The 15783-nt window shown below is 38.3% G+C and overlaps 1 protein-coding gene across 1 annotated transcript; it reads right to left on the reverse strand.

Moving 5' to 3' along the window:
- Positions 1 to 228: 228 nt before the first annotated feature.
- On the reverse strand, positions 229 to 15287 carry bcl2l13 (BCL2 like 13). Its single transcript, XM_079620102.1, has 7 exons — positions 15031 to 15287; positions 14173 to 14355; positions 10892 to 10993; positions 10641 to 10797; positions 10262 to 10334; positions 10007 to 10135; positions 229 to 2240 (listed from the first exon to the last, which is right to left on the reverse strand). Exons 2-7 carry the CDS (start codon positions 14294 to 14296, stop codon positions 1368 to 1370), a joined length of 1458 nt encoding a protein of 485 aa, XP_079476228.1. The 5' UTR covers positions 14297 to 14355; positions 15031 to 15287; the 3' UTR covers positions 229 to 1367.
- Positions 15288 to 15783: the final 496 nt, after the last annotated feature.

Below are 15783 nucleotides of genomic sequence, written 5' to 3' on the forward strand. Positions count from 1 at the left end.
AGACACGTCTCTCGTGAGTCGTGACACTTTGCAGACTCTGCTCTAACAGTGCGTTCATGTCTTTCGGACGAGGTGTGGCTTTGGAGACGCTCTGAAAAGAAGGTGGGATCTTATGATTTCAAAGCTAGCTCGCTATTGCTAGCCTCTCCGAAATCGCCTACCCTACCTTTAATGTTATCTAACACAGCAAATCACTTTTTACTCTAGAATTACAAAAATCCATTTGGATGTTTCTGGAACATGTTGGTTTAAGATTAAACCACCTGTTTAATGTTTCATCATACATCATATTTCAATACTTAACAAAAATAGTTTATTGAAATAGTTCCTGACCCAGAATTAGGGACATTTAATTACAAAATGCATGCTTGAAAACATCATATTATAAAACTAAATATGACTTTCCAAACATGATCTTCCAATTCCTGTTTCTGAGATAAATTCAGTCAACTGTGCCCTGTTGCCATGGCATTATTGACTGTGCTGGTGTTGTATTTTCACATGAGCCCTAAACAAACATGTTTTCGTTCCTTAAGGAACAATTGTTCACATTATAGCAAATTGTTGTACATTTATTGATGACAACCCCTTAAATAAAATGTAATGGACAAAGTGAAGGGGTTTCCCATTTCAGGCTGTGACCTAGGCTTCTAATTTTAGATTTAAAAGGGGGAATTCAAACAAAAGCATTCATTCAAGCATAATCAGGCCCAATTTATTCTAATTTTACACTAAAGATGGTTGATATGAATGTCTGAATGATTTGTAAAGGAATCAAGGATACGTGAAGACTTTGCTTTTGATTATTGTGAGTAATCTTGTTCAAATATTGATATATTTTAGGAGTATCACACAATCCATCAAAAGGGCATGGCCCATAAAAAGTTTTGCTTTTTAATATTTCATGTTTAATAAGGTGAATTCATAATCATGCACTCGCACAAGCTAGTGCTTAAGTTTAAAATCAAACTTAAGTTCATTAAGTAATCGAATATATATATATATTAGAATAAACATGCTTAACTAACATAAATGAACATCCTATGGATCTCAAGCAAATTTTTTCTTTCGTTAATATTAGGGAACCAGGCAAAACCTAGGTCACAGCCTAGTGAACGGATCACGCCCATGTTCACGAGTACAGCACAAAAGAAACCTGAATTTACACCTGCAAGTTCCAGCCCAGTCATAAAGCTGGTTTAAAGAACTAAGCCAACAAATAAAAGCAAGGATAACAGAAAACAAAATGGTATGACACATATCAGAGGAGTACTTTTCCCATAAAGTATAAGCTTGTGGCGGCACAGTGACCCACAGGGCTCCATTAGGGCAAGATACAGTGAGGTCATGGACATTCACAGACTTTTTTACTTCTTCCTGTAGGCCAGCGCTCCAAAGGCCAATACTGCAGCAATGGCCACCAGGGCAGCACCGCTGTATAGCAGCACAGGGAGGTCAGAGGACTCGGGTTGTGGCTCTGTCTTTGTCTGCACCTCAGGAGGGTCTGGGACAGAGAAGTCGTAGGCTGGGGATGAGGCCTTCAGCTCAACCTCTGGAAGTATCACTTGCTCCAGGGTTGCTTCTGGTTCTAGATCCGGTGGGGATGATGACTGTGGCTCCACAGGAGCTGGAACGGGCTGAGATTGAAGCTCAGGCTCAGGCACGGGCAACGAGGCGGTGGAAGCAGCATGGGTGGCTTGGTGCTCTTGCTCTATTGAGGCTGGAGGTGGAGGGATCTCCATCACGATCGGTTCCACAATTGGCTCCGGTGCGGGTGGAGCCGGCTCTGCAATTGACGCTTCTTCTCGGACAGCGGCGAGTTCGCTCTCGCTGCCCAGCACGCTAAGTACGCTACTCTGCAGCTCCCCTTCCTCCACCGTCTCCCCACCTTCTTCAAGCAGTTCAGCGTCTTCACGCTCCACATGGACAATGTCAGAGTTTGAGGAATTGTTCTCGCTTTGCTCTTCGGCTAACGCCACTCCCTCGGCGCTGTCCAGACTCTTGATGTCTTCTGGGTCCATCATGCCGACCTGCGCCCAAGACTCGTGTCCTGTCAGAGACACAGGAAGACTCTCTGTCTGCCAGGAAGCCGGCCCACTACTATCTCCAGGAGTCAGTAGTGAAGCAGGAGGGCTTAGCTGATCCGAGGCCTGTTCACCTGACAGGATGTAAATGTCGTTACTGTCCTCAGCTATGATCACACCCTGGTCCTCCGCTTCATCCAGGCTGAACACAGTGCCCTGTAATGTAAAGAGAGGAAATATCAATCAGTTGGTTCATTAGTCGTTTTTTTTATTCCAAACATCAGAAAACCTGGGTGTTTATAGAAAATGTTGTATACATATACAGTACCATGGTCTGTCTGAATACGCAATACTGATTGGCTGATAGTCACCGTTTAATCCCTGTTCTATATTAATGAGCTCCTTTTATTGAAGTGCGCACACACACACACACACATCACTCGAAGACAGAGATCGGAAATGGCACTGTGCACAGAAGATTTAGGAGCACAGAAACTTGTTGCCAGTGCTGCCCTACAAATTAACATAGCTTCAGTACTAAATCACTACATTATATTTCTATTATATTATCTTACCGCAGTACTTTATCTCGATGTATGATTTCAAGGCGGGAAGAATGCTAGATCTTGCATTAACTGACGAACATCATTTTACCATCATTTTAACCCTTCTGGTCAAATATTGCGCAGCAAACATAAATAAGATCTTTAACTTTTCAGTTAAAGCTGTGCATTAAACGATATGAATGCACTCAGCGGAGGCAAAGAGCTGCCTGCCGTAAAGCGAATATATATATATATATATATATAATATATACACATGCAGACAAACCATGGGTCACAGGAGGGGAAGGATGTTGATCACTAATGGCTTGGGATGGCCGTCCTCGCGCGTCTCAAAAAATGAGAGTATTTGGGGTGGGCCTAAAGGAGGTCGCACACCAAATGAGAAGCGTAGCGGCGCGTCTTGGACAACTCAAGGTATCGCACACCGAACCATAGAACCAAAGTTATTTTTATAGAACCAAAGTTATTTTTAACGACACTACAAAGTTGACTTCACAGTAAAAAGTCCCCTGGCCTGCACAGAGAATCCCAGCTGTGTACTTTTTTTTTGTGCTCGACCACTTCACCTCACTAGAAAAAAGGGACACTTCCTACTGGACACAGACAGTTTATGCTGCTCCATGTTAAAAGAAAAATGTTTCTGCTGGTACCTGTTCAGAAAAAAGAAAAGAAAAAAGATTTATAAATGTTACCTTGCTGTTGCTCGGAAGGTGCCTGTTATAATCTTATATATATATTATGATCGTGACTCTGGGGGTAACTTGTTTTTTTTAAATAATGAACTAGATAAAATATTAATGCCCTGGCAATGGCAAATAGCTTTGGTTTTATATTTGATTACATTCATGTTTAAGTTGAGTTTTACAATAAATATTTCAACTGCTTCTGTGTAAAGGGAATATTGCTGTTAAAAAGCACCTTATTTGATTAAAGTGTTTGCAAACCAAATTGTATAGCACTTTTGTTTATATAGCAGTACTTTTATATATACTTTTAAATAAAAGTGCAGAATACACTACTTTTGAATTCATTATTGAATTATGCGAGTAACTGAGATTAATCGCGGTTAAAAAAAAAATTGAATCGTTGCCCAGCACTAATATATATATATATATATACACGTGTGTGTGTGTGTGTGTGTGTGTATACTGTATACACACATAAAATATAAACTTTTTCATCAAGATAAGCTTCTAAGCAAACACCGAGTCATAATACATGCTTTAAGTGTTTTTTACACACTGTGGTTACAGCAATGTACGCATTTCCTGACGTCATTATCCAAACCACAGTAAGATTGAAAAAAAAAAAAAAACTGCATATTGTTTGGTTTTTAACTGTGCATTTCCTTAAGCCTGATCATGTCTGCAAACCATTCTCATGTAGATTAGTGTGGCTCATCCACACAAATTATAAACTTCACAAAGAAATGAAGTACACAGATCAATTTTAAAAAAAGGAACCTGTTCTCCTTCAATTAACATCAAATCACATGTTAGACTTCTTTTACTTGTTTTATTATTATTATAATACTTTGTAGCTTTCCTGTAGCCCAAACAGTAGAGCATTGGTGCTTGCAACGCTAAGATCATGGGTTCGATTCCCTGGAAAAGCAAGAAAAGATAAGAATGTAAATGTGTACCTTGAAATGCAACGCAAGTCGCTTTGGATAAACACGTCTGCTAAATGCACAATTATAAATATACTCCTGTATATTCATTACAATACCAACATTTATGTGCAAAATTATTCATTTTAAATAAAACTTTTTTCAATTAAAATGTTTGGGGTCAATATGTAAGATCAATTTAATACTTTTTTCAGCAAGGATGCATTAAATTGATCAAAAGTGACAATAAAGGCATTTATAATGTTTCAAAAGATTTCTATTCCAAATAAATTCTGTTCTATTTAAGTTTATATTCATCAAAGGATCCTGAAAAAAATATATCATGGTTTCCATAAAAATATTAGGCATTAATAAGAATAAGAAAATTTTCTTAAGAAACAAATCTGAATACTGTGTGTTGGAATGATTTCTGAAGGATCATGTGACACTGAAGACTGGAGCAATCAACCTGCCATCACAGAAATAAATATATTTATACGGTATATTTGATAAATACAGCCTTGGTGAGCATAAGACACCTCTATCAAAAACATTTAAAAAAATTACATAAACACAAAAACGTTTGAATGGTAGTCTAGCTAGCTTGTCAAAATACATTGCAGTACGTTTTAGCACAGTAACTGGAATTTACCATATGCCACCCAGTGGAGTGTGAGAGTATTACATCTATAATAATAAATACCGGTTCTCTTCATTCATGGTTTTAATAAACAAAATCAGCTTTAAAAAGACCTTGCATAACTAGAGATATGGTAAGTCAGGTCAAAAACATGGGGAGGAAAGTGCCATCACAATTTACAATAAGGAAAGAACTCTACATGAAGTGTTGTTATCCCACTCTCCTCAGCCTGTATTCACTGTGACTGCACTGTTAGTTCTTTCAATTTTACAGTCATGTCTTTATCTTACTCAGCGGTCCACACAATGACATCACCTAACGGCTGTGTTGTCTGTCTGCATATGCCGCTGGTTTCTGCGCGTCTACCACAACTAGGTCAAGCATGCAAAACGAATCAATGAGAATTTTGACTCATTGTCTGTAAATGCATCAGCTTCTGCTCATTTGCATTAAGCAAACTGGAGATATTGCCCCTCACTTGTTTCATCATAAAGGACACTCTTCTGCTTGCTGTGCCCTTTTAAGTAAACCACTGTGCACGTGCATCTAGTTTCACATGTAATCCTGCCTCACACAGATCAGCATCTGGCTAAACATCTGATGGCCAACAGAGAGAGAACCATAAGGACACAACCAGTGGAATGTTACAGCGCAATTATGTAGAATTTTTCATATAGATAACAATCATGAGCAAGTGGTGGTCTCCACAACCCTATAAATGAAACAGTCATATGTTTAAGTCAGTTTCCAAAGAAACCAGCTGGCCTTTATGTACTTTAATAACCATACATGCAGACAGTTGATACATGTTCTATAGTCAGCATGATAAACCACAAACAACAGAATATGTTAGTAAAAAAAGGTTTAGGGTTTAAGTATTTTACCAAGGCCTTATCAATTTGATCAAACATACAGCAAAAAGCCGTTTTGATGCACAAGAAAGATTTGATATTATCAATGTTGAAAACAGGTAATCTGCCAAATATTTTTGCAGGAACCATGATTTAAAAAATTCTGGATTCTTTGATTTATTTGAATTAGTATTTATTTGAAATTGTATGTCTTTACTGCTACTTCTGCTCAATGTAATGTAACAAAAACCACATGCACAAAGTCTGATTTGACAATGGCTTTTTGAAATGGTAAGACAGATGTTTTCTGCAAGATAAGGCTTGCTGTCCTATCCAGAGACTGTCTTAAAATTAAGTTATGTTGTTGTAAGGCGTTTTCTCTTAGGTGAGCCATAGGTGCCTATGCAACACCACCCAGGATACATGTACCCACCCTCGCCTAAAGACAAAACTCACGCATGCCTGCCAAACTCAGATGCTTTCACCTTCATATGAGGGCGCAATATTAAAAATGTCAAAACCGATCTAGTGCTTAGCCATTTAGTAATTTAGTACTACAATGCTACTAAAGTATGAGAACTAATGTGCTTACTTAAACATACACTACCGTTTAAAAGTGTGTGGTCAGTAAGATTTTTTTTAATGTTTTTGATAAGTCTCTCATGCTCTCCAAGGTTGCATTCATTTGATCAGGAATACAATCTGACAGTAAATAACTAATTTCTATTTTAATACATTTTAAAACGTAATTTATTCCAGTGATGCCAAAGCTGAATATTCAGCATCATTACTCAAGTCTTCAGTGTCACATGATCCTTCAGAAATTATTCTAATATGATGATTTGCTGCTCAAGAAACATTTCTTATTATTATCAATGTTAAAAACCAGATGTGCGGAGTAATATTTTTGTGGAAATTGTGAAACATTCCTCATAGGCTACACCCATAGTGGGCTACATTTCTCCTCAAAACATCTGAACACATCCTAAATGTACATAAGTGAATATTTAATATTGTTAAAGTAAATCCAAATTTGTCCCAAAGTATGTCAAGCATACAGGTCACTCTCTCAACTAGCACAGGGAGTAGTTTTGAGGCAGTCAAACTGGGACAGCTGTGCTCAAGCAGATTTCATATGAGGAATTATCAGATTTATTTCTGTTCTTCATCTAGAGCGTGTGGGGGTGGCATATAGCCACTGTTTGTGTGATGAGAGCAGCACATCGCCTGTAAAATGCAGTTACGTAAGAGGTCGGACTGAGCGATGCGCAGGGTGATGCGACCTGACGCGGATCAAGCTCTGCTCTCAGCACTTACCGATATACAGACAGGGCGCTCTGGCAGCGGGTTGTCTGTACCACACAACTGGAGTCAAATTACATCACATCATGCCATCTCAAGAATCTTTGCTGGGCAATGTGACGGACACGCTGAAGGTCACCTCTGTGTTGCGTACATTACAGACAGAGGGACAGGAAGGGGATCATGGGGTGGGGTTACTCACAAGACAAAATGTCACATGTCCCTCATATCGGGTATCTGTTACTCCTTTGGTGGGGTGTATTGAAGTTTCCCTTGACCTAGAGTTTATCATGATCAGACCAGACGGCATGATTCGGTGAAACATGTCATTGACTAATGCACTGTTTTAGTTTTCAAAATGGCTTCTTGCTGCTTTGCCCTGGGTTTCGCAGAACAGACACACACATTGGCTATCTATGATTTATGGGACTTTCTATTAACATGATTTTGATATTGTACAAACTGCATATGCTATCCTGTAACCCTAACCCTACCCATCACAGAAAATGTTTTGCATTTTTACATTTCCAAAAACATCACCTAGTATGATTTATAAGCTGGTTTCCTCATAAGGACCAAAAATGTCCCCACAAAGACAAGGATATTGCCATCTTTGTGTGAACATTTTGTCCCCATAACGTAGGGTTTACCTGAACCACACATACGCAGAGAGAGATCATTTCTCATTCACGTCACTGGCTTTAAATCTCATTCATGAAAGAATTTTCTACATAAATCATCCATCAAAACAATTTTTACATGAATTGTCGTAGTGCATTGATGCTATAATTTACATACAAGCAAACAGTATACTCAGAAATGTATTCTCGTGTCACGATTAAAGCCTATTTTGTGGTTTTGTAATACAATAATAATTATTGTGCTTCTGCAAATGTGCAAAAAAAATATCAAATTCATCCAAAAGAAGAATTGAGCAAACAAAGTTACTCCAGCAGCAGTCGTTTCTACACTAAAACAAGTTCAATGTTAAATTCAAAATTTACTGACTGACCTATTTAAAGGAGAGAACTAAATGCAGAATTAAACCTGAGTGTCCTTTCTAAGATAAAGTGCTTGCAAAGTGATGGAGAGCAAAAAATATATTTTTAAATCGCAAAATTAATTGTTTCGTAAATGGACCATGAAAGTATAATCTCATCTGGTCCAGAGCTCAAGAAGAAAGCAGCTGTCCTACCTGCCTGTGTTCACCTCCTTAGTGCGCAGAACTCCAGCAGTGACCAGAAGGAAATAAAGTGAACGAGTGCCGGAGAGAACGTATACACAGGATAAAAGCTTGCTGTCAGAGTAATGGGGCTGGAAGTGCCGAGGAGGAGGTCTGGTTTGTTTGCACACGGATTCTCCTCCTACTTGTCCGACTCCTCCCTCCTGCATTCAAACTCTCACAGATGCTTATTCAGGATCATCTATGCCAAAGCTCTCACTCCATCACTGGAATGTAGTCCTGTACCGAGCTGAAGTATAAAACAATGGTCTCCCCTCCTCCCTGCGTAAGTGTCAGCAGTGCTCTAATTAAATTATTCCTTCTGACTGAGTTCTTCAGCTCGCACACAAACACATCAACTGCGTCTTTCATAAGGACGGCCCTCCTATGAGATATAATGTGACCCAAATAGGATGTCATAAACAAACAAGACCTTCATATTCATTTACAACATCATCCAACAGAGGTGAAGAACTGTTCTCATAAAACATTTGCATGAGGGAAAGATAGTCTTCAGAAATTAACAATCTTCAGTTTGAACTAACAAATTACATACGTTTTGATAAGCTGAATGGGAATGAGTGTGCACATTATGCAAAACATTAAGTCAAAGAGGAATTCTTTTTTATGACCTTATATATTAAACAAATATGCTCTTAATCACACTGTCCATAAAGGTGAGAGGAAGGTGAAAGTGTGGATGAAACACTAAATAAAGTTATCTTGCTCATCACACAGCAGCATAACACGTTTAACCAACACTAAGCCCTTTGTATCCAAAGGGTTCTGTATACTTTGAGCAAAAATTTACATTTTTGCTCAGTCAACACACAATGGCTAGCATTAGGCTAGCATTATCCACCAGCAGCTGAAAAGGGTAACATTTAAAAAAGAAAAAACGCACAGCTCTGGCTCCCTCTCCTGACAGAAGTCTTGAAAAACAGTGTAAAACCATTACGGTTCTGTGAAGAAACCCGTTTGCTTTTGGTAACTGACCTTAACCTCTTACAGGCAGAGGTTCTCAGCCCAGGGGCCAGAACTAGAGATCTTCAAAGGTAGTTTTGGATCTTAAAACAAAAACCAAGTTCTGACCAGAGCAGAGCAAGTTCGGGTCCAAAACTTTTACGAGTGCTTTGAACATGGGCCGGGTCTGGTATTAGTACCCTAAGGTTTAATACAAATAAGATAGCCATACTTTTAAACCCACACATTCTGTGATATTTCTTATTTGTCGTCTCTGACTTTGGTCTGTGTCATACCCGGTTAAAGTCCCCGCTCACTAATTAAATGCTAAATTACAAAATTATTATTTGATTTTCCCTTTTGTGTTTCCCAGTTTCTGTTTATAAAAAAAAAAAAAGATTCAAAACAAACAACTTTGTCATATTTATATCAGAAATACTAGAGGGAATATCTTACCATCAGTTAGACTATCAAACATTTTGTAAGTTGCTAACGAGTTGCAGAGATGTTCATTTGTCATTGTGCGTGCTCCGAGTTTATTACACACTACTGCACCAGAAAGTGAGGCATGAAAATGTGCATATAAATTATTATTTTTTACAATTGCTTAATTCTTTTTCATGGATTATAGTATGTATTTGGAATTTAAATTGCAGTTATCTCATATTATCAAATATTCAGTAATAATTATGTAATAATCGAAACAGGCCTAGCATTACTGATGAAAATAAACATCAGTAAATTGATATGGTTAAGAATCAACTGTTTAGATGATCTAGATCAAACTAGACAGTAGATCACCGATTAAATCTACCGGTAAGTCACTCACCCATCCTCCCTGCATAATGATGAAGTCTGCTTGTGACTCCTCAAGATAACGCAAACCATAATGTAGCAGAGAATCCAGCGGCTGACCCTCAGTCTGTAGGTTCTGTAACAATACTAAGGGTACCAACACCTAAACAGAGAGACACAATAATACAATGAGAAAATTAAAGACGGAGACATTCACACATCAGTGAAAACAGCCCTATGGCCTTGAGGGCGCTTAGTGTGCACCTATATGGTGAGTGTTTTAAATGACCTTGCTCCATCCTCCTTGAGCGTGAGAGGACACCTCCTCCACCGCTGCTCTGAAGTGCTCAAAGCTCAAATCCCTGCACAAGAGACACATTCATATAATCACTGTTCAGAACATTTCTCTGCATTTATTTGAATTTGCTAGTTGTTCCGAAAAACATCAAGATAATATATGTTGAAAGCTTTTAGTCAATATTTAAATCAAATGTCAAGAATAGTCATATAAACTCCCTATACAAGCCAACTTATTATGACAGTGTGTGCAAGCCGTTTACACAATACATTTTTCTGACATTGACCTCTGCCAAGAACGTTTCAGTTGCAAGAGCTTTTTACCAACTACTAAAATTGTCCAGGAATTCTCCCTGGACCTTTAAAAGGACCTGCGCAGAAGCGTGTGAGTGGCGGAGGACAGGTGTATGTCCAGGTCCCGGGAGATGCGGTCCCCCAGCACTGCCAGACTGTCCTCTATGGAGCTCTCTGGATTGGCTGGACTGAACACCGGGGATGTGTGCTGATCAAAACCAGTCCTGGAAAAAGCTGAGCAGAAAAAGAGGCGGATGACTTTAAACCACGATCCAGATTTCAGATTTATTTTATCATGAAATTACAGTTATAACAAAAAACAACTTACAGGCCGCAATTTCCTCTTCCAGCTGCTTCATTTCATTCTCAATCTGTTTCTTCAGGCTGCTATTCCGCTCTCTTTGCACTTCCTGTGTAGAATGGCTCTCTCCTGCACAGAATCATAACACACATTTATTTATTACAAAAAAAAAAAGTTTCCCCCAAAATTCAAAGTGCAGACCTTTCCAATATATAATTGTTATGAATTATTATTTCTCTTATCTTATTTTGATATAATCATTTACCTGGTCACGTTAGGCCAACGTTATGAGTTTTTCCCCAATTTATTTTAATTTTCTTAATTAAATTGTCTTTTTTTTAATGGAGGTGTTTGCTGACATGTTTAGGAAATATTACATTCATCAGCCATTTAAATATCTTGCTAATATTAAGTACTTCATTTTTGAAAGCAATCTTGATTATTTGAATCTTGACACAAACAAGCATAAAACAAGCCTGGAAACTCCAGGTATTCAAATATTTAGGCAAGTAATTTTCTGCATGACTGATGAAGCTAAAAAAGGTGCAGTGGAAAGAAAATAACAGTGAAACTGAGCCAAAGATACTGGACTATAACACAGATCTGCACTCATTTTCTTCAAATACTAACATAACTTCTCAATCTAAACAATCCAAAAGATGTTCTTTTTATCAGTGGAGATCATATCAACTTTTGCAAAACATAGGAGCGACAGTGAATTTTGCATGAAATCCATAGCATCTCATATCTAACAGACAGAAAAAACAGAAACTAAGAAGCTTTTGACATGCTACTGCATTCAGAATTTATAATGTAATGTCCAGTATGTTCAGCATATGATGTGCTCCAAATAATATATAAACAGCTTGTTTTTAATGATAATTTCCCTATCAAATTCTCATGTGTCCAGGCATTTTAGTTTAAGTTCCTTTTAAATTAATTCCCAATCCCATTGTTATCAACATTGACTCTCATTACTTTTACTATATTCCAATACTGTATTAAAAATGATTCTGTAATACAACTGGCTTTTCTATGCTGCCATAAAGTGTTGCGTGGCTGTTCATGGACACACTGGTGAATTATTTAGTGTTTTCTACTACAGCCCAGGCTTACAGGGACCAGTAGATTCAACATTCAGCTCCCTCAACCACAAACACCAGTGACTGACTACAAAAAGAGAAAGTGTTATATGCAGAAAGAAACAGTCAGATAGACAGAGCGAGAGCAAGAAAGTGTGTATAAAGACTGTGACGTGGACAATAAAGCCTTAAACAACATTGCAAAAGTTGACGGGAGCTCACATTGGTTTTTCCCAGGCTGGGCAGGTCTTTAGTCAGATTTGATAGGGCTGCGCTTCACTCTGAACCAGTGGCATGTGAACAAGCCAACGCTGATCGCACATGACAGTCTGTCGGAGTGCAGAGCAGGTCGAGTGGAAAGAGGGATCAGAAGCTACTTTCAAAGCTGACTGAATGAAAACCAGAGCAGGACACAGGACATTCCTTATTGAACCGCTGATGCGCCCAAGGCTCCAAAAGGCAGCTTAAGCCCATACCATCCTCTGTGTCAACCAGATTAACTGTCAACTATCTTCATAGTGTATGTGCGCTTTGCATCTCCTTCTGAAGTCCAAAAGTACTAAATAAAAGGACGTATGCTAGAAGAAGTCAATATTCACGAGAAGCAGTCCTATAACGATTCCAAGCAAAATGCCAGGGACCGCTTGAAGCTAGAATTGGCCAAACGACATCAAAAGACTAATACCAGTGGGACCAAATTTGCCAACCATATACAGACTGCCACATAAGTATAGACAACACATGCACTCTGAAAGATTTGTTAATGCATTACTTGCAATACCTGGAGGCATTTTTCAATCAAATTACACTAGTTACAGCACACCGTATACAGCACTTTGAGTTACAGCCCATGTTCAAGGGCAAAATGGAGATTCCTGGAAGAGGAATGTGACCTCAGTAACTGTGGACAAACCCTACTAGCGACTGAAACTGTAATGGCGGAATTAGAAATCAAGATCCTTAGCAAAGCAGCTCTATGGATAGCACGGACAGACCTAGGGCAGGTAGTTTTCAGCCTGTAGAGGGAAACTCAACTGCATAAAGACCTTTTGGAAGTTCTAAGGTGCATCCCAATATGCATTCTTATACTACAAAATAGTGCATAAATGATGAGTAGTTTGCTCAAACGTAAAAATTCCAACAATAAGTGGACTTCAAGTACCTGGATGATTCTTATTTAACTGAAAAAGTGACATTTTGTACACCATCACAAATACAAATACAGCAGTAATTACAACTGGAAAACCTATTTGTGTTTTTTGATACCGAAGTTTCTGAAAAATGTATTTTAAAAAACATTTATAGACTGTAAAGTTTACACTGCTTTCTCTTGCGATTACAGTCATGTATATTTGCATATGTAAATAACCATTTTATGCATCGTTTATGTACTTTAAACATAGAAAAAAAGCATATATTTGACCGAAATTACAGATCTAGATGGCACAATTAATGTATGCAACAGGGAAGGTATGTTTATATGGTTGAATGACACTTTATACAAATTCCATTGGATATTGACTAAACATCTTCAATACATTTTGGCTTTAATAAGACTTCCCCAAGAAGTGATCCTAGCCTGCCACCATGACTCCTATATTTTTGAAGGCAGTTGAACGCGACAAACTTAATTACAACTTCAGAATTGGGGAGTAGGAAATTTCAGACAACGATGTGAAGGAAGCATCTAGAGTCTATGGCCCGGTTTCACAGACAAGGCTTAGATTAAGCCAGGATTAAGTCTTCGTTCAATTAGGACATGTAACCAGCTTTTAAACGTGCCTTAGAAAAAAAAAAACTTAACTGGTGAAAAAACAATGATGACATTTTAAGAGATGACACTGACAGTACAAGTTGCTTTCAGTTGAAACCGCTCAAACATCATTTTAGTCTGGGACTAGGCTTCGGCCTAAATAGAGACCATTGGTGGCAATTGTTCTATCTTTCCTATGGTCACATACCATTGTGCATCAGCCCCATTATTTATATAGGAAATTTGTATTGCATAATCTAAATGTCTTTTTCCCATGCATGTACACAGAAAATGTGATTTCTTGCCTGACTATGCATACACTACAATATATGCTTCCCGTTTTCTTGCATTGCGGACACAAGCTGACTACTGAAAGTTGCGTTGCATTGTTTTGAGACGAAATTAAACTCCTCACGATTCTTGCCAGGGAGGCTATTTGTTGTACATGATGATTTGTGAATGTGATCTCTTACCCTCCGCTGTCTCTGAGGTTCTTGATCTTGGTGGTGGGAGCAGGCTGAGGTAGCTGAGAATGACATACTTGGTCTCATAGTGAAATCCTTCAGGCACAGTGGTGGAGGAGGCAGAGGTAGCCATTTAAGAGAAACGTCAGGCTCTCAGTGACATGCACGACCAAATGACAGTTTTCAAAAGTCCTAGAAAAAAAAAAAAAAAAATTATAAGGCATTTATAAGAGTACAATTTGGGATTGTCTGAACCTCTGGCATCCGTTACATAAAGAAGAAAAAATCTGTTAAGTATGTGAACATAAACTATGTTATTATGACCTCAACAGAATGACATTTTTTTTCTATACATTGAAAGTGACTGAGGTTGTCATTATTCAACATAAGTAATTACATAATTTAATGTAGTGATGGACTAATTAATAACAACTAAACCGAATATTGTGGGAGCTGCCAGTCTGAAACAGAAATACAGGTGTAACTAACTAACACGCACGATTTCACAAACCCTTGACAGCATGAAATGGATTCCTTCCATGCATGCAACACTAATAATCCAAAGTTGCTCAAGTTTCTCACACAGACCACATCAAAACTGAACAGTTGTTATAATACTGCAACGTGCATCTTTGCTAGCAAATGTTAATATTTTTGCACTAAAGAAATCCACTACATTTATTAGAACATCGAGTACAATGTAACGCACGCGGACAACCACCGAACCTCTAGTGCACGCCACACCTACTCGCATGCCAGAGTTTCGGCTAGCCGCTAAAGTTTAAACATAACCTTAGTGTCACTCATAACATAACATGCTATCCGTTTAATGTGAACATGCTGCGACTTAGCTTGAATATGTCGTACCTCTGCGCCAATGATAATTTTGTTCACTCAGAGGGGGTGATTAGCCGGTTTCTCTCACAGTAACTATTTTACTGCTTTCACTGTAGTGATAGCTAACTGTTCAGACATGCGCGTGCGTAGTCTCAATTTTGCGCGTGTTCGAGAGGATGAAGCAAGCTCGTTGCTCCGCCTTGGTTGTATTCCTCCCATGATTCCTCCTATGATTCCTCCTACTATGACGCAGGACGCACGGACGTGAAAGCGAGAAGGTCAAGGATAGAGAGGGGAACAGAGAACGGTTTCTTATTCAGCACCTGTTGCATTTTTAGCTAAACTTATTTTCATTTTAAGTTCATTTCCGTTCATAGTTGTCGGCCTCGCGCAGAAATGAATCTTATGAGTCGAATCATGCAGCGCGAGTAGTTTTGCTCGATTCACGAACAAATGATTCATCAACTCAGATGATGCTTGGATTAAATTGATAACATCTCAAATTCATAATTTCGTCACTTCCAATCAGTAACTGTTGCTGTGTTTTGTTAGGCCTAAGTTACATGACAACGTCAACATACACAATATGAGTTTTATTGTAATCAATGCTATTTCATAAACATCAATGAATGTTGTTAAATTATTTTTTTTGTTCATCATTTTAATATACTAGTACCAATATTGAATTGCAGTTGCATTTTCTGTGAAAAATCATAAAAAGTCAGTTTATGTGAATAGCTACCTTTGCAGTAATTGTATTAAATGTATGTCTGTTCTGTTGTA

The sequence above is a fragment of the Phoxinus phoxinus genome (assembly GCF_949152265.1).
Source record: "Phoxinus phoxinus genome assembly, chromosome: 8".
Taxonomy (NCBI): Eukaryota; Metazoa; Chordata; class Actinopteri; order Cypriniformes; family Leuciscidae; genus Phoxinus; species Phoxinus phoxinus.

Excerpts from the sequence above, each read along its gene's own strand:
- bcl2l13 (XM_079620102.1), bottom strand. The coding sequence starts at position 14,296 with ATGGCTACCTCTGCCTCCTCCACCACTGTGCCTGAAGGATTTCACTAT. Across the intron at positions 10,994-14,172 it reads AACCTCAGAGACAGCGGAGG|GAGAGAGCCATTCTACACAG; the intron begins GTAAGAGATCAC and ends GATTCTGTGCAG. Across the intron at positions 10,798-10,891 it reads GGAAGAGGAAATTGCGGCCT|CTTTTTCCAGGACTGGTTTT; the intron begins GTAAGTTGTTTT and ends TTTTCTGCTCAG.